Raw genomic sequence first — 27,928 nt, 5'->3', positions numbered from 1 at the left:
AATCTGGAACTCTCTCCCCTTAAAAAGCTGCTGGGGGTCAATTGACAATTTCAAAACTGGGATTGATTGATTTTTAGTTAGTAAGGGTGTTGAGGTTTACAGAACCAAGGCTGGTAATTAGAGTTAAGATGCAGATCTGCCATGATCTAATTGAATGGCACGACAAGCTCGAGGGACTGAATGACCTTCTGTTCCTAAGTTTGCCATTTACGTTGGGAGCATAGTGGAAATTTAATCTTTCCAACGGAACTTCTGTATATCTTGTGTATTAGTTTTCGGCCAATTTTCATGGCTTGGCTGAGCTCATGAGTTGAGAATTGGGATAAGCATATACATATAGTATATATAATATATCCAGCTGTGATACATATCAAGGACGATGCTGATCTTCACAACAGTTTAACTCATTATTCCAGCAGCAATAACATGTAGTAGCAGGGCGATGATATTTCCAGACGTCCCTTTCAGTCAAGGGTATGTTTATGTTGCTTGTAGTACAATAGCATTGAATTCTAGGGTAAATATACTGGATTAACATGATAGTTACCCTTTTTACATTTGCAGAAAACCAACACTTGTGTATGTATTGAGATAAAAAGCAAGAGGGTATTGATGAAACCTTTCTCTGTTGTTTTGAGATGATGAGTTCTCCCCTCATTGGTAAATGTGCTGGATAGTGAAAGTGGCGGTTACCACAGTGCTATCTCTGATGTAATCTGGTTATATTGAAGGTTACATGCAGTTCAAGCCTGTCTGCCAACAAGGAATGTTTTCTTCAAGTCTGGGCTTCCTGTTATTAAAATGATTTCCTCCATTCAGAAAATGGTTGTAAATCCTTACGAAAAAAATCAGCAGTTATCTTCAAGTTTGTGAACGCTACTGCGCTTGTAGATCTCCAGAGATTTCTGATTAATTATAGTTAGTAAGATCGTTATGTCACATAGTTAGTGAGCTGGTTATGTCTATAGTTACCATGATCATACATCTCAACAAGCCAACAATACATTGATGAATAAAGAGTTAAGGATGAAATTGAAACTCAAGAAAAAGGCATACACTAAGTACGTAGAATTAAAGGTGCGAATGAAAAATGTTACAGATTAGGGTTAAAGATAGGAAAGGTTAGAAAATAAGTCCAAAAAAAATGAAGAAAGCAAAGCGAAACTACGATATTAAATTATCAAAGGTTATAAAATAAATTGTAAAGAATTCTACAGACACATAACTAACAAAACCAAAATCAGTATAGGGATTGGGCCACTAAGAAATGCACAAGTTAAATTCACAGTTAAAATCAGTGGAATGGCAGAACTATTCAGTAGTTACTTTGACTTCGTATTTACCAGAATTGAAAAGTTATGTTAAACTTGTCTTGAACTTTGGTTAGATCAAACTTGGAGTATTGTGCATATTTCAGGCCTCCATATTATAAAAAGAGTACAGGGACATTGGAGAAGGTGAAAAAAAGATTTACAAGGATGATGCCAGAGCTGAGGGGTTATAACTATCTGGATAGACTGAAGAGGCTGGAGGTCTTTTCTCTAGAAGAGGGAAGAGAGAAGAGAGACCTAATAGAGGTCTTTAAAATTATGATCGGGTTGGAATAGAGATGTTTCCACTTAGAGGGGATTCAGAAACTAGGGGCCTTAAAATAACATAGTCCCTAATAAATCCAAATAGGGAATTCAGTAAAAAATCAATCATGCTCGAAGGACTGTTTTTGTCATGTGATAACTTCAATACATTCTGTAAATAAAAAAATCTAACTCTTGTCAGTTCTCACAAGTTTGTCCAATGATTATTTTCACAGAGACAGTAATTCTGGAGAACGAGGAGTCTGGATCTACCAACTTGGTAGTTCTTCTAACCACACCATCTTGCCTGCCAGTGTAAACACATTCCATGTCGATGATTCTGTTCCGAATACTTTTAGTACTGCTACAAATGTTGATCACCAAAGGAACTCTTATTTGGATGTAATCGAGAATGGGTCAGACCCAGAATATGATCTTCCTGAAGAAGAAGAAAAAGTTGACACCCTGGAGGATCCTGTAGTCTACAGGGTAGCTTCACAGCAGAATGTGGCAGACTTGCCTCCGGAAGAGCCTCGCTATGTGGAGCAGGTCCCAGTCCTCACACGTATCGAAGCGAAGCCAGTCCAGTTCCAACATCCAGAGTTTCCCCAACGCAGAGTTGAACTGTTGGACACAGAGTTGGATGTGACTGGAAATGGTATGGTAACTTATTGACAAGAGTTCCACTCAGTACTTAGTAAATTTCATCGAAAGTTTTCAACGTCTAGTGTTAGATACTGTATAATCCGCAATTGCTGTGATTAGCTGTTAGGCAAGTTCACTGTGTCCGCCGTTATTAGTGCGTTAAAAAGAAACCAAGCAATTTGTGGTGGGAAGAGATACACTGAGTTGCAAATCACCACAAATTGTGGATGATTAGCATCGTTTTATAGTTAGCCTCACCAAAAACGAAGAAAAGACTTCTCTTGCCGTGAGCCTCCCACTGTGTGTCATGAAAATGCCCGATCTGCTCTGTTAATATGAATAAATCTCGCTGCAGCCATTTATGTCTGGTAATTCATGTGATAATAACCTTGTTAATGACGTGGTTTATGATCCTACCATGAAACTCGATTTTTACAGTTCAGAAAGGTAACAATGAAACTGTGGATTCTTACTTCTGCAGGTAGTAAATTGTTCCCGGAGGGATTTTACATTCTCTCTCTCTCTCTCTCTCTCTCTCTCTCTCTCTCTCTACCCCCACCTCCATTTTTTCCTTCTCTCTGTTTCTCTTTCTGTATCTAATTAGACACTAATTCACCCTATTTCCTTCTCCCTCATTCCTCTGTTTCTTTCTCTATCCTTAAATTTCATTGGTTAAGGAGATTGACTGTCAGTCCTGACATTCATGAGATCCCAGATGCCCCATTGCTCTCACTGCAACATTGTCGATTCTGACTTTGGCACAAGCTATGGCTCAGAATGAATACTATTTTAAGGGTGAGGAAAAGAAATCCAATTCAGGGCGAGATGCCCTGCTCCAACAAATTCTGGGCCTTTACTTTTAAATCTGATTAGTGAACCAGGTATTTGACCTAAAGCCAGCAACGAATGTATGGTGCTTTATCATTTTAACCATTCACAAACCTGAATAGTAAAATGGCCATTGATGTGATTTTAAAAAATCTGAATGTAGATTTATTTTCTTGTTCTTCCTTAAATCCTACTTTTACCTTCCTTGTAACGTAATTTTCAGTCTGAAATTTGGACTCTGCATTCTCTAGTTATTTTTACCGTTTCTTTTTCAACTGGTTTTCTTTTCCCCATTCTTCCCTGGAAGACTCCTTGCTGGAATATGGTCCCAACAAGGGAGTGCGCCCTCTGGAACATTATTCAAGTGACCATTCACATTGAGTTTTTAAAAATTATTCTTGGCATGTAGATGTCACTGGCCAGGCCAGCATTTATTACCCATTCCTAATTGCCCTTGAGAAGGTGGTGGTGAGCTGCCTTCTTGAACCGCTGCAGTCCATGTGGGGTAGGTACACCCACAGTGCTGTTAGGAAGGGAGTTCCAGGATTTTGACCCAGCGACAGTGAAGGAACGGCGATATAGTTCCAAGTCAGAATGATGTGTGACTTGGGTGGTGTTCCTATGCACCTTGTCCTTCTAAGTGGTGAAGGTCACGAGTTTGGGAGATGCTGTCAGAGAAGCCTTGGCCAGTTTCAGCAATGTATCCTGTAGGTGGTATACACTGTAGCCACGGTGTGCCAGTGATGTGTGGGCTGCTTTGTCCCAGATGGTGTCAAACTTGAAGTGTTGGAGCTGCAACCACCCGTCACACTCCTGACTTGTAACTTGGGGTGGAAAGACTCTGGGAAGTCATGAGATGAGTCATTCAATGAGTCATAGAATACTCAGCTTCTGGCCTGCTCTAGTAGCCCCAACATTTATGTGACTTGCGTAGTTGAATTTCCAGTCACTGGTGATCCTGCCCCCCACACCCCATCCCACTGACAGATGTTGGTGGGCGATTTGGCAATGGAAATGCCATTGAATATCATTGGGAGGTGATTAGACTCTTTGTGATGATCCTTGTGTTGTGTGAATGTTACTTGCTACAGGTTGCATTACAGCTGAGCTCAATCTGTCCTCGCCCAGCATGTTAGAAGCCCACCTTTCCGGGTAGTGATTAGGAACAGGAATCCTGGCCAGTCTTCCCCTCCCTATCCAGGTAGATGGAGACTAGTAGTTGGTACCCACATCACTGCTACAGTTGAGATCAGCTAACTCAGTGGACACTGGTGATGGAAGATCAATTCTTCTGGTCTGGCTCAGTTACTCACTGTCTTAACCAGCTGAAGCCATAGAGAAGCTGCTGCTAAAACATTTTCTTTTCTCTTGAGTAAACTATAATGTTTTGCAAGATAAATGAACAATTGTTCCAAGTTTTTGTTCTCTAATTTTCTGCAGCACTCTCGGATTTTTCCTTTGGATTGACTGTTACCTTAACGTCTGGGCTGTGCCTTAAAGTACGCTAAAACCACCTTGTTTCCACACTACTGAAATTATATTGTCTGAACATTTTTGTGTGCTGGTGCAGTGAAGGCAAGGGTTAACTGAGGGCTGCTGTTAAATACATGGTTTCAGTTTTGCATCAGAACCTTTTCGTCTCCTGTATCAGATTGGCTGCTGATACCTTGATTTTTAACATTCTCATTCTCGTTTTCAAATTTCTCCATGGCCTCACCCCTCCCTATCTGTGTTACCTCCTCCAGCTCGAAAGCCCTCCAAGATCTCTGCACTCCTCAATTCTGACCTCTTGCGCATCCCCGATGTTCTTCGCTGCACAATCGGCGGCTGTGCCTTCATCTGCCTGGACCCTGAGCTCTGGAATTCCCTCCTTCTCTACTTCTCTATCCTTTTAAGATATTCCTTAAAACCTACCTCTTTAACCAAGTTTTTTGTCACCTGTTCCAATATCTCCTTATGTAGACGGTGTCAAATTTTGACTGATTATGCTGCTGTGAAGCTCCTTGGGAAGTTTACTATGTTACAGGTGCCATATAAATGCAAGTTGTTGCTCCATGTGAGTGTCCAGCACTCTGCTTTCCCTTAGAGTTGTCGGCCCATATGATACTTTGGAATGAATTTATAAAATATTTCCAGTTTAATAAAAGATTTGACTTCACTATTCCACGGTGTGGAGTGTGCCAGTGATGTAGTTCCAGGTAGATCTCTCACTATCTGCTTGGATCTATTTGTTGTAGGAATCCACTTGATATAATGTTTGGTTTAGCGGACAGCTCCAGGCATGGCTCCCCTTTCCTGAAATACTGCCAATAGTTTGACAGTGCTTGACCCATCACTTAAAACAAAGTCAACGCACTAAGTGTTCTCGTGTTCTTTATGGGACTATTGTGCCAATCCAAGGCAAGGAATTGGTTCTGTACCTCTTTTCCTGGAGTAGTATTGGAGCCATTCACTCTTTCCCCAGCTGTATCCTGACTTCTTCTAACCTTTCACCTCTCTATATGATATCTTATTCACACAGCTGTAACTGCACACTTTTTCTCCTCAGTGTACCATTTGGGGTAATACTCTTTTATTGGCTGCAGTTACTTGTACTTATTTCTCTCTTGTAGGGTAAAATTATAAATAAGTGAAAGAAACAAAGACCCATTCTGTCTACCCCCCTACCCAGCCTCCGCTGGGGAAATAATGTTACTCGAATGCAACCAAACTCTTGCAAAAGTTGAAAATTTGTGTCTTGTTCTGCAAGTTTGATCATGATTTGTTTTCCTCCCCTTCTGCCAGTTTTCTCATATAATACAGAGAGGCAGCTGAAGTGCGCCAACAGTCGTCATATCTGTTCAATTCACGGCCAATGCAGGGACTACGTGGCAGGCTTCTGCTGTCATTGTAATCCTGGTTATTATGGCAATGGCAAGCAGTGTGTTGCAGAAGGTAAGTCTGTTTTGCTTTTAAGTTTTCACTCAAAGTCCAGAAAGGTTATTCATGTGGAAATAAAAATTGCAGCACCAGTGACTTGCATTATTTGAAAGTGCGTTGCCCACAAAAAGACGTCTCCGAGCCTGTTACAGGGTGGTGGCTTAGTGAGTGGACACCCAACAGAACAGAAACACAGTCAAAGGTAGAAGGCCTCGCTGATGAATGTAACCATTAACAACTAGAAAAAAAATTGCCTTAGTTTAATGATGGAAATGTATTTTTAGGAAATAAGTTCATATTATTGATTTGTAATTTAGACTTGGAGAAAATCTATAAATCTACCTATTCCCCTGCTAAAGCCTGCACTAAAGGTGACACACCACTTGGTAACTACCTCTCTTTGTCTGGGCTATTTGCACCCTGTATAAGGATGGGGGCCATGATTGTTGATTTGTGAATGGGAGGGAGTTTGGCCCATTGGGATTTTTGTTCCTGACAGCTGAGTCTTGTTCCATGGGTGACCTTCAACACTTATCTGAGTGGCCATTCTTTATGTATGCGTCTAAGACGGTGAAGATCACAGACTATTTAACCATAATGGAACATAGGAAGAGGAATTGACTCCTTCAAGCCTGTTCCAAGTAGGTTAATGTTGATCAATACCTCAACTCTGTTTACCCGCAATTACTTCCTTATCCCATATCCCATCCCTTGATACCGTTACCTTATCAAAAATTTATGGACATCAATCTTGAAAGCTGCAATTGATCCCAGCATTCACAGCCCTACTAGATCATAGAATGGTTACAGCACAGAAGGAGGCTGTTCAGCCTGTCGTATATGTTCCAGCTCTCTAAGAGTAACTCAGCTAGTTCCACTCCCCTGCTCTTTCCCTGCAGCCCTGCAATTTTTTCTCTTCAGGTGTTTATCCAACTCCCTTTTTAAAGTCATGATTTGACTTCCCTATTCCACGGTGTGGAGTGTGCCAGTGATGTAGTTCCAGGTGGATCTGTCACTATCTGCTTGGATCTATTTGTTGTAGGAATCCACTTGATATAACGTTTGGTTCAGCAGACAGCTCCAGGCATGGCTCCCCTTTCCTGAAATACTGCCAATAGTTTGACAGTAATAAAAACAAGAAATGCTGGAACCACTCAGCAGGTCTGGCAGCATCTGTGGAAAGAGAAGCAGAGTTAACGTTTCAGGTCAGTGAGTTCCGAAGAAGGGTCACTGACCCGAAACGTTAACTCTGCTTCTCTTTCCACAGATGCTGCCAGACCTGCTGAGTGGTTCCAGCATTTCTTGTTTTTATTTCAGATTTCCAGCATCCGCAGTATTTTGCTTTTATAATAGTTTGACAGTGCTTGACCCATCACTTAAAACAGAGTCAACGCACTGTGTTCTTTGTGGGACTATTGTGCCAATCCAAGGCAAGGAATTGGTTCTGTACCCACACTTTCAGGTAGTACATTCCAGATCCTAACTATTCGCTCGTAAAAACATTTTTTCTCATGTCACTGTTGGTTCTTTTGGCACTGTCTTCTGGTTCTTGATCCTTCCGCCAAAGGAAACAGTTTCTCCCTATCTACTCTGTCCGGATCCCTCATAATTTTGAACGCCTCTATCAAATCTCCTCTAAACCTTCTCTTCTCTAAGGAGAACAGTCCCAGCTTCTCCAATCTATCCACATAATGGAAGTCCCACTTTTCTGCACCCTCTCTAAAGCCTTCGCATTCTTCCGAAAGTACAGTGCCCAGATTTGGACACAATACTCCAGTTAAGGCCGCTCCAGTGTTTTATACAGGTTCACCATAACTTCCTTGCTTTTGTACTCTATGCCCCTATTTATAAAGCCCAGGATCCCGTATGCCATTTTAACCACCTTCTCAACCTGCCCTGCCACCTTCAACGATTTGCGCACATACACCCCCAGGTCTCTTTGTTCTTGTACCTCTTTTAGAATTGTATCCTTTACAATATATTATCTCTCCTTGTTCTTCCTACCAAAAAGTATTACTGCACACTTCTCTGTATTAAACATCATCTGCCACATGTCTGCCCATTCCACCAGCCTGCCTTTATCCTCTTGTCAGTGCTAGGACCACTGCTTTTTTTGATATATATGAATGACTTGGATCTTGGAATACAGAGTAGAATCTCAAAATTTGCCAATGATACAAACTTGGAGGAGTGGCAGACAGTGAGGATGATATGAACCACCTGCAATAGGACATAGATAGTCTAGCAGAATGGGCAGACAAGTGGCAGATAGAATTTAATACAGAGAAGTGTGAGGTGATGCATTTTGGCAGAAGGGATAGGGTGATGCAATAAAGACTTGATGGTTTAGTTCTAAAGAATGTGCAGGAACAGAGGGACCTGGGGGTTGATGTGCATTGATCTTTGAAGGTGGTAGGATATATTGAGAGAGTGGTTAGCGAAGCATATGAGATATTGGGCTTCATAAATAAAGGCGTCGAGTACAAAAGCAGGGAAGTTATGCTGAACCTTTATAAAGCTCTGGTTAAGCCCCAACTAGAGTAATGTGCCCAGTTCTGGTCACCACACTTTTGAACGGATGTGAGGGTCCTAGAGAGGGTGCAGAAGAGATTTACCAGAATGATTCCTGAGATGAGGGATTTTAGTTACAAGGTTAGGTTGGAAATGCTGGGGTTGTTCTACTGGAGCAAAGGAGATTGAGGGGAGATTTGATAGGGGTGTACAACAAGATTATGACAGGCTTAGATGAGGTAGACAAGGAAAAACTGTTCCCATTAACTAATGGTACAAGGACTAGGTGACACAGATTGAAGGTTTTGGGCAAGAGATGCAGGGGGAATGCGAGGAAGAGCTTTTTTATGCAGCGAGTGGTAATGACCTGGAACTCACTGCCCACGAGGGTGGTGGAAACGGAGACCATCAATGATTTCAAAAGGAAATTGCATGGGCACTTGACGGAAATAAACTTGCTGGGTTACAGGGATCGAACCGGGGATTGGGACTGACTGGATTGCTCTGCAGCGAGCCAGCATAGACTCAATGGGCCAAATGGCTTCCTTTTATTCTGTATATGACTCTATGAAGTCAGTCACTATCCACCTCACAGTTCACAATACTTCCAAGTTTTGTTATCTACAAAGTTTGAAATTGTGCCCTGTATACCCAAGTCTAAGTCATTAATATAGATCATTGCTGGCAAGCTTATTATGTAGCATTTTATGAAATACCTTTTGGAAGTCCATGTGCATGACTTCAACTGCTTTACCCTCATCAATTCTCGGAGTTTTTTGATGACTTAACAATCAAGTTAGTTAAAAATGATTTGTCTTTAACAAATCCGTACTGGCTTTCCTTAATTAATCCACATTTGTCCAAGTAACTTAACTTTCTCCTGGATTAATGTTTCTAAAAGCTTTCCCATCACCGAGATTAAACTGACTGGCCTGTAGTTGCTGGGTTTATACTTGCACCTATTTTTGAACAATAATGTAACATTTGCAATTCTTCAGTCCTCTGGCATCACCCCATATCTAAGGGCTGGAAATTTATGGTCAGTGCCTCCACAATTTCCACCCTTGCTTCCCTCAGCATCCTCACATGCATCCCATCTGGCTTATCAACTTTAACTACAGCTAGCCTTTCTGATACCTCTTTATCAATTTTTAGCCCATCCAGTATCTCAACTACCTCCTTTTTCACTATGACTTTGGCAACAGCATCTTCCCTGGTAAAGATGGATGCAAAGTACTCATATAGTGTGCCAACTCAGCCATGCCCTCTGCTTCCATGCATGGATCCCATTTTTGGTCCTCAATCATCCCCACTCCTCCATTTAATCCCCTTTTACTATTATTATGCCTATGGAATACTTTTGGATTCCCTTACATATCAGCTGCCTGTCTCTTCTCATACTCTCTCTGTGCCTCTCTTATTTTAGTTTTTCACTTGGCCTTTGAACTTTCTGTATTCAGCCTGGTTCTCACTTGTATTATTAACCTTTTAGGGGAGAGAATGAACATCACACTTATCCTCATTTGATGTCCACTACACACTGTCCAGCAAGATCAGTGGATAGCGATAGGGGTGGAAATCCCTGGCTGATAAATTCTTCGGTCAAACAAATTCAACCCAGAAGTGAGTTAAAAAACCCTATTAACTTTCCTTTTCTTTTTTTCAGGATCCCCACAGCGTGTGAATGGAAAGGTGAATGGAAAGATCTTTGTAGGATCCAACCCAGTACCTGTCCAGTTTGAGAACATTGACCTGCATTCATATGTGGTGGTAAATGATGGCCGGTCGTACACGGCTATAAGCAGAATTCCAACAGCGCTGGGCTGGTCTCTATTGCCATTGTCCTCTGTTGGAAGTATTATCGGTTGGATGTTTGCTCTGGAACAACCTGGCTATGAAAATGGATTTAGTATTGTTGGTAAGTAGTCTCATCACCCAAAAATATTGGGTTATGTTCAGGTGAAGTGGATTGATACTGGATTTAATTGCTACACCATTGGCAGCCATGCCTTCAGAAGCTTAGGTCCTAAGTTCTGGAATTCCCTCCCTAAACCCCTCTGCCTCTTTACCCCTCATGTTGTGGTGGAGAAGATGTGTTTGAGGTCTTTCAAGCCCAACGAAAATCACAGACTGGGAAGAAGATTGGCAGCAATGAGGAAGATGAAACATTGTTTGGGGTGGTCCAATCAGTGGTTGGCAAGACCAATTGCATAACAAGCACACTCAGTTTAAGGCCAGGAATGCTGTACAAGGAGCAATGGGAGGCAGTGAGGGACTGCAAAGGATCTGGTGCAGACAAGAGTGTCTAAAGCAGAAATGAGGCAACTATTTAATATGTGAGGATGTTGATGGATGGATGGAGGGTCAGAGGAGGGGATTTGGAATTTTGATCAAATGCTGCTGAACAAGGCGAGGATATTGTGTTTTCTAGGAGATTAGAAGGATAGGCAGGTTAGGATGTTGGCAGATGTGAATGATGAGGGAGATTAAGTAATCTTGGTGATCTGAATGTCAGTGATGGTGAGGTTTAAGTTGATGGCAATTGAGGGAAAAGTTTAAAAATCTCATTATAAAATTTGATGCAAACACATTTTGCTCAGTCTACAGACCACTCTGGTCAGAAATCCCTGTGTTAGTCTATGTTGCAGCTTTTCCCAGAAAAGTTACCAAATTCTGTTGCAGACATCAAACCACATGATCTTTCTCTTTAAAATCATGAAACCAAGAGTACTGCAACGGTGCCAGAACTATCGTACCACTTGTGGAAAGTAGCTCCTCTGTGTAGGAGAAAAGGATACCAAGATGGAAAAATACATTTGCAAACTGTTGTTGAGAGATCAGTTTTCTACCCTCATTTTAGCTCCATTAAACTTGAGGCATCAACAGGAAGCGAAGGGCTAAAGAAAATTCAACAGTCACTGTCCTAATGTTCCGTTCCCTGGAGTTGACCTTTTCTGGATTTTCTTCCCTGGACCAATTTTTGGATTGTCCGGCTGAAATATTTAGATATGTTTAGCATCAGAGTATAATAATGAGATTCCCATTGTACATCTGCTGTAATCTTGCTGGCTGGTCCGAGTTGACTGTTGGTAGCTCTTTTTACAGTACTGTCCAACTCCAGTGCCGATTTCTCAGGGAGCAAACTGTACAGTTCTCTCCCTGTATTGTTCATGCCTTTAGCAACCTGGAAAGGTTGCCAACATGGGAACAGGAGGCGACTATTCAGCCCTTGAGCATGGTCCACAATTCAATGAGATCATGGTTTATCAGTATCTGATCTCCATTTATCCGCCTTGGCTCTATATTACTTTATAGCACTGGCTAGCAAAAATCGATCAATCTCAGATTTAAATGATTAATTATTATTAGACCATGCTAATCTGCATCTTACCTCTATTTGCCCACCTTGTTTCCGTAACTCTTAATATACTTACCGAACAAATTATCAATCTCAGTTTTGAAATTTTCAGTTGACCCCAGCTTTTTGGGTGGGGTGGAGGGCGGAGGGAAAGAGTTCGAGATTTCACTTTGAGTGAAGAAGTCCTTTCTGACATCACCTCTGAGTGGCCGCATTCAAATTTTAATATTATGCCCCTTGTTGTGGACTCCCCCACCAGAGGAAATATCCTACCATATCCTTTAATCATCTTAAACACCAAATGCCTTCAAAAATGGAATTGTGGGCTAAACTTAATGCTGTATTTCGCGTCTCTTACAAAGAATTACATAGAATTTACAACACAGAAACAGGCCATTTGGGCCAACTGATCTTTGCTGGTAGTTATGCTCCACACAAGCCTTCCCCCATCCCTATTCATCTTATCCTAGCAACATAACCTTCTATTCCTCTCTCCCTCATGTGCTTATCTAGCTTCCCCTTAAATGCATCTATGTTATTCGCCTCAACCACTCCTTGTGATAGCGAGTTCCACATTCTCACCACTCTCTGGGTAAAGAAGTTTCTCCTGAATTCCCTCTTGGATTTATTAGTGACTGTCTTATATTTACATCCTGTAGTTTTGGACTCCCTCCAAGTGGAAACATTTTCTCGATGTCTACTCTGCATCTCTTGGGGAGACCAGTTGTCTGAAACTCTTCTCGTATACACTCTACCTTTGTTTTCAGAGTGTCAAAGATGATGGTTAGGGTAACTGATCTTTTCCAAAACACTGGTAACTAAGATTACATTTACCATTATACTAATATGTTCAGGTCTTCAGGCCACATGAGCAACTTGGCATGGGGAACTCTGAAGATGATTGCAGCCATCTATTCCAGTGCTAGGTAGAATGTTGTAACCTTTGACATATTTATTAAACACAGTTTAATAATTCTATAATTCTATCTTTTAATGTTGCATGCTACTTAGAAATATCTTTTGATAAAAGATGAGAATTATTTTCTTCTTATGACACTGAGCTGACAGCAATCTGAAGAGATGGAATAGCTTGCTCTGTCAGATTACAGGAAATGCCCTTTTATTACTGTAGGGACTCCAAATATTCAGAGTTTGGTCTTGTGATTAAATTTGTAAAATCCTTGTGGAAATACTCTTGGCAGGGCCAAAATGTAACATTTGCAAAAATTGTAGGTCATTGTAAGTTACTATAACCATTTGGGAACTTTTAACATCTGTCTTCATCCATATGGTTACCATATTTACAGAGTCCAGACCTGTCTAGGGAACTTACAGAATACACATGTTGTGATTCTGCATCCATCACCCCTGTGCTAAGCCACCTACATTGGTTCCCAGTCCAACACCATCTCACATTTAAAATTCTCATCTTTGTGTTCAAATCCCTTCACAACCTCACCCCTCCCTATCTCTGTAACCTCCACCCACCCTACAATCCTCCCTATCTCTATAACCTTCTGCAACCCACCGAGAACTCTGTGCTCCTCCAAGTCTGGTCCCTTGGGCGTCCCTGATTTCCTTTGCCCTGCTATTGATGGCTGTGTTTTCATTTGCCTGGGCCCTAAGTTCTGGAATTCCCTCCCTAAACCTCTCCGCCTATCTCCTTTAAGACCCTCAAAACCTACTTGTTTGAACAAACGTTTGGTCATCTGTCCTAATATTGCCTTATGCAGCTCACTGTCAAATCTTTGATTACACTCCTGTGAAGTACCTTGGGATGTTTTACTATGTTAAAAGTGCTGTATCAATGCAAATTGTTGTAATTTCTGTAATGTTCCATGTAGTGGGATTGTGCGTGTGGGGATTGGTTGTGACTGGATGGTCTGGTGCTTTATATTTTGACCAGGTGGTGAATTCAGTCGTCGAGCAGAGGTGACGTTTACACCTGGTAATGAGAAACTTGTGATCAACCAGCACTTTAGCGGAATCGATGAGCATAACCACCTTACCATCACCACCTCCCTGGAAGGACGAGTCCCTGAAATTCCACAGGATTCAATCGTGCATATAGAGCCATACAACGAGTTGTATCACTACTCCAGCTCCGGTAAGTAGCGGAGGAACATTTTTGTATAAAAGCAAAATACTGCGGATGCTGGAAATCTGAAATTAAAACAGCAAGTGCTAGAAATACACAGCAAGTCTGGCAGCAAATGAGGAGAGAGAAACAGAGTTAATGTCTTAGGTCTGAGACCTTTCATCAGAACTGGCAAAGATTAGAAATGTTGTCTGCTTTGAGCCAGTAAATGGCAGTGGTGGAGGGGTGTGTGGGGGGGAGAAGAACAGAAGGAAAGGTCTGTGATAGGGTGGAGGGCAGGAGAGATTAAAGTATAAAGATGTCATGGAACAAAAGGCAAAGGGAGTGGTAATTGCTGTAGTAAAACACAAAGCATTTGTCCAGCGAGAGTGTTAATTGCAGAATAATGAACAGCTCTATCTGAAAACAAAAACATGGAAAACAAGTTCGAGACTGGCACGTGGCAAAAAAAAAATCAAAATGGCAGTCATGGTCTGAAGTTGTTGAACTCAGTGTTGAGTCCAGAAGGCTGCAGAGTCCAGATGAGGTTCTGTTTCTCGAGCTTGTGTTGAGCTTCACTGGAACACTGCAGCAAGCCGAGGACAGAAATGTGGGCGTGAGAGCAAGGTGGTGAATTAAAATGGCAAGCAACTGGAAGCTCGGGGTCCTGCTTGCGGAGTGAGCAGAGGTGTTCCACAAAATGGTCACCCAATCTGCATTTAGTCTCTCCAGTGTAGAGGAGACTGCATTGTGAGCAGCCAATACAGTATACTAAATTGAAATAAGTACAAGTAAATCACTGCTTCACTTAGAAAGAGTGTTTGGGGCATTGAATAGTGAGAGAGGAGGTAAAAGGGCAGGTATTACACCTCCTGCGATTGTAGGAGAAGGTGCTGTGGGGAGGGACAAGGTGTCGGGTGATGGAGGTGTGGATCAGGGTGTCGAGGAGGGAACGGTTCCTTCAGAATGCTGACGGGAGGAGAAGGGAGGAGACAACGTGTTTGGTAGTGGCATCACGTTGGAGGTGGAGGAAATGGCGGAGGATGATCCTTTGGATGTGGAGGCTGGTGGGATGGAAAGTGAGGACAAAGTGAACCCTTTCGCGGCTCTGGGAGGGAGGGGAAGGGGTGAGGGCAGAAGTGCGGGAAATGGGTCAGATGTGGTCGAGGACCCTGTCAACCACAGTGGGGAGGGGGGGAATCCTTGGGTGGGGAAAAAAGAAAGACATATCAGAAGCGCTGTTGTGGAGGAACATACTGTTGATAAATATTGAACCCATTACTGTCAAGTTAAGAGTGTTTGGAAGTCAGTCAGCAGGTAGAAACCTTTTATCAGCTCTAGCTCTACAGAAGAGCGCAGAAGAGTCACCTCTGAAATAAGAACCTATCCTTTTCTCTCCACCAGTTCTTTGTCAGCCGGAGGCTGCTGGAGAAATGAGAGGGAAGGTTTTCCTTTTATTTTCTGTGGAGTTGGGGAGTGCAGGAATATTCACCCCCACACCACTGTGGCCCCCTGCTCAGTCCCCCCTGCATTTGTCTCCAATACCCTACCTCCCAGGACTTGCTGGCGAGGCCCAAATTCAAAGCCCCCATATTGGGGTTGATAGGTGCCGATAGCTCGCTTCCATTATTATAAGACCTGATACTAATTTTGGATAACTCCAGATTCTCGTGTGTGTAATGTTGCCAAACCTCCCAGAATTAAATATTAATTTCCAGGGCAAGCAAAATCCAGCTGATAAATCATAGTGGTAATTTAATATAAAAGAGTTGTGTGTGATTTTAAAAAAAAATTCTTGGGACATTTCTTAAATTATAAAAATGTTGTAGACGGGATTAAAAAGTCTGCGAGTCAAGCATTGTCCAAATGAGTCATTAAGATCCTGCTTGATTTCCATTGGGCATGGGAAGATGATGTGCTGTTAGCATGGGAGTCATAACAGCAACATCACTTGCATGGATATCAACTTGAAAAGGAGAAACTTGCAGCATTTTGGGACAAATGCAGGGAGTGGGATATTTTGACGACTTCTTTCAAAAAGCCGGCATAGTCGACAGACTGGTTTTCTTCTGTGCTGTCCTACGAAACATCGTTTCCTGCTTTTTAGACAATGGTGTGAGTTCAGTAAATAGATCTTCCTGTAACTTTCCTGTGCACTTATCATATTTCTCACCTTGGTTTGCTTCATAGTGTCATAGTGTAGATAGTCTCAGTCATCTCATTATCAAAAAGGAGGAGGTGTTGGGTGTCTTGCAAAGCATTAAGGTAGATAAGTCCCCAGGGCCTGATGGGATCTACCCCAGAATACTGAGGGAGGAAAGGGAAGAAATTGCTGGGGCCTTGACAGAAATCTTTGCATCCTCATTGGCTACAGGTGAGGTCCCAGAGGACTGGAGAATAGCCAATGTTGTTCCTTTGTTTAAGAAGGGTGGCAAGGATAATCCAGGAAATTATAGGCCGGTGAGCCTTACGTCACTGGTAGGGAAATTATTAGAGAGGATTCTTCGGGACAGGATTTACTCCCATTTGGAAACAAACGAACTTATTAGCGAGAGGCAGCATGGTTTTGTGAAGGGGAGGTCATGTCTCACTAACTTGATTGAGTTTTTTGAGGAAGTGACAAAGATGATTGATGAGGGAAGGGCAGTGGATGTTATCGATATGGACTTCAGTAAAGCCTTTGACAAGGTCCCTCATGGCAGACTGGTACAAAAGGTGAAGTCACACGGGATCAGAGGTGAGCTGGCAAGATGGATACAGAACTGGCTCGGTCATAGAAGACAGAGGGTAACAGTGGATGGGTGTTTTTCTGAATGGAGGGATGTGACTAGTGGTGTTCCGCAGGGATCAGTGCTGGGACCTTTGCTGTTTGTAGTATATATAAATGATTTGGAGGAAAATGTAGCTGGTCTGATCAGTAAGTTTGCAGACGACACAAAGGTTGGTGGAGTTGATGATAATGATGAGGATTGTCAGAGGATACAGCAGGATATAGATCGGTTGGAGACTGGGCGGAGAAATGGCAGATGGAGTTTAATCCGGACAAATGTGAGGTAATGCATTTTGGAAGATCTAATGCAGGTGGGAAGTATACAGTAAATGGCAGAACCCTTAGGAGTATTGACAGGCAGAGAGATCTGGGCGTACAGGTCCACAGGTCACTGAAAGTGGCAATGCAGGTGGATAAGGTAGTCAAGAAGGCATTCGGCATGCTTGCCTTCATCGGTCGGGGCATAGAGTATAAAAATTGGCAAGTCATGCTGCAGCTGTACAGAACTTTAGTTAGGCCACACTTAGAATATTGCGTGCAATTCTGGTCGCCACATTACCAGAAGGACGTGGAGGCTTTGGAGAGGGTACAGAGGAGGTTTACCAGGATGTTGCCTGGTCTGGAGGGCATTAGCTATGAGGAGAGGTTGGAAAAACTCGGATTGTTTTCACTGGAACGACGGAGGTGGAGGGGCGACATGATAGAGGTTTACAAAGTTATGAGTGGCATGGACAGAGTGGATAGTCAGAAGCTTTTTCCCAGGGTGGAAGAGTCAGTTACTAGGGGACATAGGTTTAAGGTGTGAGGGGCAAAGTTTAGGGGGGATGTGTGAGGCAAGTTCTTTCCACAGAGGGTGGTGAGTGCCTGGAACTTGCTGCCGGGGGAGGTGGTGGAAGCAGGTACGATAGCGACGTTTAAGAGGCATCTTGACAAATACATGAATAGGATGGGAATAGAGGGATACGGTCCCCGGAAGTACAGTAGGATTTAGTTTAGACAGGCATCAAGATCAACGCAGGCTTGGAGGGCCGAATGGCCTGTTCCTGTGCTGTACTGTTCTTTGTTCTTTGAAAGAGAGCGAAGGTGGCTTGCATTAACTAGGGGGCGACCTAGTATACCCAGTGAAGGCATGGCTAGTGAGGAAGCTATCCCTACCTCAGCACTGTGTGCTAAGCTGTTAAAGTTCTCCCAGTTGATTCCAAAGTTCAATGAGGGAAATGTGGACGCATTTGGAGGGCCGAATGGCCTGTTCCTGTGCTGTACTGTTCTTTGTTCTTTGTCATCGAATATTGTGTCCTTTCATCATAGCTCTCCAAAGCCTAACGCTAATTTTAAGGTTATGCTCCTTTTGTTCTGAACTCCCTTTACCATAGAGTAGATAGAGAAAAACTGTTTCCTGTCAACTCCTTTAATCACCTTAAACACAGTCTACTTGTGACTGTGTTCGCTGTGGCGCACTGTGTTCGCTGTGGCGTTCTGTGTTCGCTGTGGCGCTCTGTGTTCGCTGTGGCGCTCTGTGTTCACTGTGGCGCACTGTGTTCGCTGTGGCGCACTGTGTTCGCTGTGGCGCACTGTGTTCGCTGTGGCGCACTGTGTTCAGTGTGGCGCACTGTGTTCAGTGTGGCGCACTGTGTTCAGTGTGGCGCACTGTGTTCAGTGTGGCGCACTGTGTTCGCTGTGGCGCACTGTGTTCAGTGTGGCGCACTGTGTTCAGTGTGGCGCACTGTGTTCGGTGTGGCGCACTGTGTTCGGTGTGGCGCACTGTGTTCGGTGTGGCGCACTGTGTTCGGTGTGGCGCACTGTGTTCGGTGTGGCGCACTGTGTTCGGTGTGGCGCACTGTGTTCGGTGCGGCGCACTGTGTTCGGTGCGGCGCACTGTGTTCGGTGCGGCGCACTGTGTTCGGTGCGGCGCACTGTGTTCGGTGCGGCGCACTGTGTTCGGTGCGGCGCACTGTGTTCGGTGCGGCGCACTGTGTTCGGTGCGGCGCACTGTGTTCGGTGCGGCGCACTGTGTTAGCTGCGGCGCACTGTGTTAGCTGCGGCGCACTGTGTTAGCTGCGGCGCACTGTGTTAGCTGCGGCGCACTGTTCAGTGTGGCGCACTGTGTTCACTGTGGCGCACTGTGTTCTGTGTCTCTGATGAGACCCACTCTTGCTGCAGGATACGATGATAGTTGACCTATTGGAGTGGAGGGGTGGAATTCCTTGCAGTCTCTTTTCTTCCTCCCAGTCCAAAAAAAGCAATGCATTGGGTGGGTTCTGGCATTTCATGACCCACCAGTATGTTAGTACAGCCCAGAGCACATGTAACTTTTAAATTAACTTTTGCCTCCTCCAGCTTGGTTGGTTGATTTATATAAAATGCTGAGGCAATTCAAAGAGTTTCCTAAGCGATGTTGTGAACAGTCTTTTGGATTAATACTCCAGTGACACTAACATTGCATCTGTTTTCTTGTTCACTCAGCTAGGTAAGTTACTGGCCTTGTCAGCAACATCCATTGACTTAATGTAGTTAATTAATAATGTAGTTAATTAAAATAATGTAGTTAATTAATAATGTAGTTAATTGCTGAACGCTGAGAATGTTCCAAAGAAGGGTCACTGACCCGAATCGTTAACTCTGCTTCTCTCTCCACAGATGCTGCTAGATCTGCTTAGTATTTCCAGCGTTTCTTGTTTTTATTATAGCTGAGAATGACTGGCTTTGTTTTCTTCCTTCAGCAATCATGTCCTCTTCAAACATACAGTACACGATAGAATTTCCTGGTGGAACCTCACGGAGCTACTCCTTCCAGTTGAAACAGACCATCAGCTTCCAGGGCTGTATCCATGACGACGATGCTCGACTGGTACCTGCCACTCAACAGCTGTCTGTGGATCGCACGTTCGTCCTGTATGATAAAAATGAGCAGATACTCCGATATGCAATGAGCAACAAGATTGGACCAGTTCAAGGTATCTGTCTAAAGTCTTTACCAAGAGAAGTATGTTTTCAAAAGAAGCTACATAATAGATGTACGATGACCAACGGTTGTTAGCCAATTATCAGGTTTATGGTGGAACATTTATTTGCCTTTGAGGGGTCAAGAATATTTCGTGCGCTTATGATGGTGGAGTTGAGATGTTCACTGAATAGGTGCCTTATAAATGTCTTGTGATCTTGATTATTTGATCTATTAGAGACATCAAGAGAAATGGTTGTTCATCCTGGTGCATAGAATTTACAGTGCCGAAGTAGGCCATTCAGCCCAATTTGTGATATCTCCTTCCTCTCGATCTACCAGTATATAAAACAGCAGAACTTGAGGTGAATAAGTCACCAGGCTCTGTTGACAGGCATCCTAAGCTATTGAAAGAGATCTGGTAGTCCTGACTTCCCCCACAGGCACCTGTCACTCTCTTCAAAGCTGTATCCAGGCCATGAGTGCTTTAACTATTGAACCATGGATGGCAGCACATCCAGTCTTACCCGATATCTGTGGTGTGCATTTACCAGTAGAATCGCTGGATGGCAATCAGCAATTGGAGCCTTGGCTATCTTTGCTCTTTTTCCCCACTCACTTGAGGCCCACCCCTCCCCCCCGCTCCCTGCCCCCCACCCCTTTAAATTTTAGGGTCCCAGAGATGCCCTGTAGAGTTTCCACTGAGACCGGAGATTGAATCAGGTTCTTCTTAGTTTGTGGGGCTCCCTAACTATATCACCTGGTTTTTGTCTGCTGAGTTGTAAAAGGTACCTGTAGACTTCCTTTTTATTTCCTTACTTTATATCATCCAAAAACAACAACTTGCATTTATATATCGCCTTAAACATAATAAAACGTGCCAAGGCATTTCACAAGGCATTATAAAGCCAAAAATGACACTGAGCCACATAAGGTGATATTAGGTCAGATGACTAAACGTTTGGTCAACGAGGTAGGTTTTAAGGAGTGTCTTAAAGGAAGAAAGCGAGGTAGAGAGGCCGAGAGGTGTAGGGAGGGAATTCCAGAGCTTAGAGCCTAGGCAACTGAAGGTGCAATGGTGGAACAATTAAAATCGGGTGCTCAAGAGGCCAGAATTAAAGGAGTGCAGAGGATCTCTGGGGCTGGAGGAGATAACAAAGATAGAGAAGGATGGAGGGATTTGAAAACAAGGATGAGAATTTTAAAATCAAGACGTTGCTTGACTGGGAACCAATGTAGGTCAGTGTGCACAGGGGTGATGGGGGAACGGAAGTTAAGACACAAGTAACAGAGTTTTGTATCACCTCACGTTTACAGAGGGTCGCACATAGGAGTGCAACCAGGAGTGTATTGGAATAGTCAAATCTAGAGGTAACAAAGGCATGAATGAGCTGAGACGGGGAAAAGTTGTCTGATGTTACAGAGGTGGAAATAGGCGGTGTTAGTGATAGCACGTATATGTGGTTGGAAGCTCATCTCAGGTTCAAATATGACACCAAGGTTGCGAACAGACTGGCTTAATTTTAGACTGTTGCCAGGGAGGAGGATGGAGTCAGTAGCTAGGGAACGCAGTTTGGAGCAGGGACCAAGAAAGATGGCTTCAGTCCTGCCAATATTTAATTGGAGGAAATTTCTGCTCATTCAGTATTGGATGTTGGATAAGTATCTGATAATTTAGCAAAAGTGGAGGAGTCGAGAGAGGCGGTTGCGAGATAGAGCTGAGAGTCTTTAGTGTACATGTGAAAACTAACACTGTGCTTTCAGATGTTGTCGCTGAGGGACAGCATGTAGACAAGAAGTTGGAGGGGCCCAAGGATAGATCCTTGGGAAACACCAGAGGTAACGGTGCTGAAGTGGGAAGAGAAGTCATTGCAAGTAATTCTCTGGCTATGTTTGGACAGATAAGAATGGAAGCAGGTGAGAGCAGTCCCACCCAGCTGGACAACAGTGGAGAGGTAATGGGGGAAGATGTTGTGGTCAACCGTGTCAAAGGCTATAGACAGGTCGAGAAGGACAAGGAGGGAAGGTTTACTTTTGTCACAGTCACATAGGATGGTACAGTGGCAAGGTCAGAAACCTGATTGAAGGGATTCAAACATGGAGTTCTGGGAAAGATGGGAACGGATTTGGGAGGCAACAACACGTTCAAGGACTTTGGAGAGGAAAGGCAGGTTGGAGAAGGAACAGTAGTTTTCAAGGATGGTGGGGTCAAGGATTGTGTTTTTGAGGAGAGGGGTGAAGACGGCATATTTAAAGCAGAGAGGCGCAACACCTGAAGAGAGAGAACCGTTGACAATATCGGCTAACATAGGGACCAGGAGGGGAAATTGGATGATCAGTTTAGTGGGACTAGCGTCGAGGGAGCAGGAGATGGGTCTCATGGACAAGTTGAGCTCAGAGAGGGCATGAGTGGAGATAGGAGAGAAACTAGAGACAGATGCGAGTTCAGGGCAGGGGCGGGGGGGAGGGGGAGCTTTAGAGCAAGTTTGGTCAGATGGGCTAGAGGAAAGGAAGGAGACGGCAGAGGCTGCTGATCGGATGGTCTCGGTCTTAGGGACAAAGTAGTCCATGAGTTCCTCACACTTATTGGTGCAGGAGACTGGGGAGAAAAATTTAAGAGGTTTTTGCAGTAAGAAAAAAAGCTGAGGATTATCTTTGCATTCCAGGATGATCCTGAAATAGTGAGCAGTTTTAGTAGATCAGTTATCTACTTTATCTTAAATCTGCGTCCTTTGGACTTAAGGGAGTGGAGATGAGGGCCGTACTGGGGGACAATGGCCAGGGTGAGAGAGAGTAATGATTTTTTTTGGGAACTAGGATATCAAACATGGAGGTGCGGGTGCAGTTCAGCAAATCAATAGCTATAGAAATGTTGTGGCGAACAAGGGGCCAAAGGCTAGATAGTTGGGATTTTGAAAGTGCGGTTGTAAGTGAATTGAGGAATAGTTTTTTTTTCCAGGGATGGCTACAGAAGGAGGTAGGGTTAGAGCATGCAAGTGAGATATAGGTGGTGAGTGATGCAAGGAAGAGATCAGAGATGGCCTTATCTTTAATTGATATGATGGGACTAACCACCCCATGTGAGATGGCTAGGTCAAGGGGTAGCTGTGAATATGGGTTGGGGAGTTTACATCCCAAACGATTCCTTTGCCCTTTAAGCTAAGGTTTTTGATGAACTCTCCAAAAAGAATTAATTTTGTGTTGATGTTTTTTACAAATAGCAGCCTGATGACCGTTAATGGAAATTGAGAGTACGAGAGTATTGGTTCAGTTATGAGAAGCTCCATAACCATTCCATAAATGCTGAGAAGCTGCTCTGTATGGTTTTTGCTTTAAGTGGAATGATCTAGATCCCAGCGTACTTATCCAGCTTCTTCTTTCATTCTTCTTCTAGAGACTCCCTCTCTTTGAGGCAGTTTCTCATTATCCTCACACCCTAGCCAGGTGAGAGAGTGGTTGCTATTCCCATAAGAACATAAGAAATAGGAGCAGGAGTAGGCCATTCAGCCCTTCAAGCCTGCTCTGCTATTCAGTAAGATCATGGCTGATCTGATTGTGGCCTTATACTATGAGAATTTTAAAGTTGAGTCATTGCTGGACTGGGAGCCAATGTAGGTCACTGAGCACTGGATCGATGGGTGAATGTGTGGGAGTTAGGATATGGGCAGGAGAGTTTTTGGATGAGCTGAAGTTTGCGGAGGGTGCAAGGTGGGGAAGCTGGTAAGGAGAGCATTGGAATAGTGGAGTATAAAGGTGACGAAGGCTGGATGAGGGTTTCAGCAGTACAGCTATGATCAACAACTTTAATTGTGTAGAGAACTGATGCACTATGCAATCCCTAAAATGATGTGTGGGGCCTAAAGGAGGGGATTCCAGAGTCTGTGCAGGAGCCCAGATATTTAATCATTGCCTGCTTTTGAATGCATCCATCCAGGATAAGCATCTTAAAATATGTACCGGCTAATGTGAGGTTGAAATATTTCCTCCTAAACACAAAATGGCAATGGTATTTTCATGGCCTAGTGTAATCTTGGAGAAATCTTAAATCCCCAAATGCCAAAAGGGAAGTTAGTGCAAGTGAATATATAAATCTGGTTCAAAGTGTTTTCCTGGGTCTCTTACATCTGCCCACAAGGATTTCTAGCAAGTATGCTGTTTTGGAAAGCTGTTGTATTCTGCCAATGGCTTTTCAGCCCTCAAAAACAGGTTATAATTTCTGATGAAAAACTTCTGCTGAGTTCTGAAGAAAGGTCACAGACCTGAAACGTTAACTCTGATTCTCTCTCCAGAGATGCTACCAGACCTGCTGTGTGTTTCGAGCATTTTCTGTTTTTATTATAGGTTATAATTTGACCTGTGCTTACAAAATTGGCCGGCGAGGAAACTCATAAAACCTATTGTATTTCAGCTCCCATTTATAGCTTTCTTGTTTATCTCCTCTCTGTTTCTGGAGAAGTACCTGTTTGGATTATCTCTTCCTGACACATATGGAGTACTGTGAACAGTTCTGATCTCCCTACTACAACAAGCATATAGAGGCACTAAAGAAAACGCAAAAAAGATTTGCAGCAATGATATCAGAACTGAGAGGTTCTAACTGTCAGGAACGGCTGAACAAACTGGGGCTTTTTTTTCCAGAAAAGTGAAGGCTGAGGAGGGACCTGATCAAGATGAAGGGGATTGATAGGGTAGACATAGAGAATATGTTTTCACTTTTGGGGGAGATGAAAACTAGGGGCCATAAACGCAGCATAGTCTTTATATATCCAATAAGGAATTCAGGAGAAACATATACCCAGTGAGTGGGTAAAATGATTAACTTGCTACCACTTGACGTGTTTGAGGCAAATAGCAGAGATGCACTTATGGGGAAGCTGGTTAAGTACATGAGGGAGAAATGAATAGCAGGAAATGCTGATAAGGTGAGATGAAGTAAGTTGGAAGGATTCTTGATTAGATTATAAACACTGGCATGGACCAGTTGGGCCGAATGGGCTGCTTCTGTGCTGCTAAATTGATGTAATTTCAAGTACTACATTCATAAGAACATAAGAAGTAGGAGCAGAGCTAGGCCAATCAGCCCTCTTGAGCCTGCTCCACCATTCTATAAGCATGGCTGATCCGATTGTGGCCTTAACTCCACTTTCCTGCCTCCCCATAACCCTTGACTCCTTTGTAGATCAAAAATCTGTCGAACTCAGACTTGAATATATTCAGTGACCCAGCCTCCACTGCTCACTGGGGTAGAGAATTCCAAACATAACGACCCTCTGAGAGAAGAAATTCCTCCTCATCTCTGTCTTAAATGTTAGACCCCTTAATTTGAAACTGTGCCCCCTAGTTCTAGATTCCCCACAAGGGGAAACGTCCTCTCAGCATCTACCCTGTCAAGCCCCCTCAGAATCTTATATGTTTCAATAAGATCACCTCTCAATCTTCTAAAGTCCAATGAATATAGGTCCAACCTGCTTAACCTTTCCCCATAAGCCACCCCTTCATCTCAGGAATCAGCCTAATGAACCTTTTCTGAACTGCCTCCAATGCAAGTATATCCCTCCTTAAATGAGACCAAAACTGTACACAGTACTCTAAGTGCAGTCTCACCAATACCCTGTACAATTGCAGCAAGACTTCCCTACTTTTAAACTCCATCCCCTTTGCAATAAAGGCCAACATTCCACTTGCCTTTCTAATTATTTGCTGTACCTGCATGCTAACGTTTTGTGATTCATGTACGAGGAGACCCAGATCCCTCTGTACCGTAGCATTCTGCAGTCTTTATTTAAATAACATTTTGCTTTTCTATGCTTCCTACCAAAGTGGACAACCTCACATTTACGCTCATTATACTCCATTTGCCACATTTTTGCCCACTCGCTTTCTTTTGGGCCTCCTTATCTCGAGAGACAATGGATACGCGCCTGGAGGTGGTCAGTGGTTTGTGAAGCAGCGCCTGGAGTGGCTATAAAGGCCAATTCTGGAGTGACAGGCTCTTCCACAGGTGCTGCAGAGAAATTTGTTTGTTGGGGCTGTTGCACAGTTGGCTCTCCCCTTGCGCCTCTGTCTTTTTTCCTGCCAACTACTAAGTCTCTTCGACTCGCCACAATTTAGCCCTGTCTTTATGGCTGCCCGCCAGCTCTGGCGAATGCTGGCAACTGACTCCCACGACTTGTGATCAATGTCACACGATTTCATGTCGCGTTTGCAGACGTCTTTATAACGGAGACATGGACGGCCGGTGGGTCTGATACCAGTGGCGAGCTCGCTGTACAATGTGTCTTTGGGGATCCTGCCATCTTCCATGCGGCTCACATGGCCAAGCCATCTCAAGCGCCGCTGACTCAGTAGTGTGTATAAGCTGGGGATGTTGGCCGCTTCAAGGACTTCTGTGTTGGAGATATAGTCCTGCCACCTGATGCCAAGTATTCTCCGAAGGCAGCGAAGATGGAATGAATTGAGACGTCGCTCTTGGCTGGCATACGTTGTCCAGGCCTCGCTGCCGTAGAGCAAGGTACTGAGGACACAGGCCTGATACACTCGGACTTTTGTGTTCCGTGTCAGTGCGCCATTTTCCCACACTCTCTTGGCCAGTCTGAACATAGCAGTGGAAGCCTTACCCATGCGCTTGTTGATTTCTGCATCTAGAGACAGGTTACTGGTGATAGTTGAGCCTAGGTAGGTGAACTCTTGAACCACTTCCAGAGCGTGGTCGCCAATATTGATGGATGGAGCATTTCTGACATCCTGCCCCATGATGTTCGTTTTCTTGAGGCTGATGGTTAGGCCAAATTCATTGCAGGCAGACGCAAACCTGTCGATGAGACTCTGCAGGCATTCTTCAGTGTGAGATGTTAAAGCAGCATCGTCAGCAAAGAGGAGTTCTCTGATGAGGACTTTCCGTACTTTGGACTTCGCTCTTAGACGGGCAAGGTTGAACAACCTGCCCCCTGATCTTGTGTGGAGGAAAATTCCTTCTTCAGAGGATTTGAACGCATGTGAAAGCAGCAGGGAGAAGAAAATCCCAAAAAGTGTGGGTGCGAGAACACAGCCCTGTTTCACACCACTCAGGATAGGAAAGGGCTCTGATGAGGAGCCACCATGTTGAATTGTGCCTTTCATATTGTCATGGAATGAGGTGATGATACTTAGTAGCTTTGGTGGACATCCGATCTTTTCTAGTAGTCTGAAGAGACCACGTCTGCTGACGAGGTCAAAGGCTTTGGTGAGATCAATGAAAGCAATGTAGAGGGGCATCTGTTGTTCACGGCATTTCTCCTGTATCTGACGAAGGGAGAACAGCATGTCAATAGTCGATCTCTCTGCACGAAAGCCACACTGTGCCTCAGGGTAGACGCGCTCGGCCAGCTTCTGGAGCCTGTTCAGAGCGACTCGAGCAAAGACTTTCCCCACTATGCTGAGCAGGGAGATTCCACGGTAGTTGTTGCAGTCACCGCGGTCACCTTTGTTTTTATAGAGGGTGATGATGTTGGCATCGCGCATGTCCTGGGGTACTGCTCCCTCGTCCCAGCACAGGCATAGCAGTTCATGTAGTGCTGAGAGTATAGCAGGCTTGGCACTCTTGATTATTTCAGGGGTAATGCTGTCCTTCCCAGGGGCTTTTCCGCTGGCTAGGGAATCAATGGCATCACTGAGTTCCGATTTGGTTGGCTGTATGTCCAGCTCATCCATGACTGGTAGAGGCTGGGCTGCATTGAGGGCAGTCTCAGTGACAGCATTCTCCCTGGAGTACAGTTCTAGGTAGTGCTCAACCCAGCGGTCCATCTGTTTGCGTTGGTCAGTGATTATGTCCCCCGATTTAGATTTGAGGGGGGTGATCTTCTTGATGGTTGGTCCAAGAGCTCTCTTCATGCCATCATACATTCCTCTGATGTTTCCGGTGTCTGAGGCCAGCTGAATATGACTGCATAGGTGTTGCCAGTAGTCGTTTGCGCAACGCCTAGCTGTTCTTTGTGCAGTACTTCTGGCTGCTTTAAGTGCTGCGGATGTTAAATCGCTGGGGGCTTTCTTGTAGTTCAAAAGTGCAATGCGCTTAGCGGCTATGACAGGTTCCAGCTCTTCATTATGAGATTGAAACCAGTCTGCATTTCTCTTCGCACTTTTGCCGTAGGTGGTCAAAGCTGACTCATAGATGGCGTCTCTGATGTGGGCCCACTTGGTCTCAGCATCCCCTGTGGGAGTGTTTTGAAGGGCTGTTACAAGTGAATTTAGAAATTTTTGTAACAGCTGTGGGTGAGAAATTCTGCTCGTGTTGATGCGCGGGTGGCCCTTCTGCTTGGAATGATGC

The 27,928-nt window shown here is 44.0% G+C and overlaps 1 protein-coding gene across 1 annotated transcript in view; it reads left to right on the top strand.

Moving 5' to 3' along the window:
* The window catches only part of nid1a (nidogen 1a), a 129,007-nt gene that overhangs the window by 7,610 nt on the left and 93,469 nt on the right, over positions 1 to 27,928 (top strand). The window contains exons 4-8 of the mRNA XM_068020734.1: positions 1,811 to 2,232; positions 5,832 to 5,981; positions 10,144 to 10,395; positions 13,742 to 13,942; positions 19,403 to 19,636. Coding sequence (XP_067876835.1) covers positions 1,811 to 2,232; positions 5,832 to 5,981; positions 10,144 to 10,395; positions 13,742 to 13,942; positions 19,403 to 19,636 — 1,259 coding nt within the window. The remainder of the gene's footprint in view (positions 1 to 1,810; positions 2,233 to 5,831; positions 5,982 to 10,143; positions 10,396 to 13,741; positions 13,943 to 19,402; positions 19,637 to 27,928) is intronic.

Source organism: Heterodontus francisci, chromosome 3 (genome assembly GCF_036365525.1).
Source record: "Heterodontus francisci isolate sHetFra1 chromosome 3, sHetFra1.hap1, whole genome shotgun sequence".
In the NCBI taxonomy this organism is placed as follows: domain Eukaryota; kingdom Metazoa; phylum Chordata; class Chondrichthyes; order Heterodontiformes; family Heterodontidae; genus Heterodontus; species Heterodontus francisci.
The sequence above is the reverse complement of the archived record's forward strand: the minus strand, read 5'-3'. Positions and strand labels throughout refer to the sequence as shown.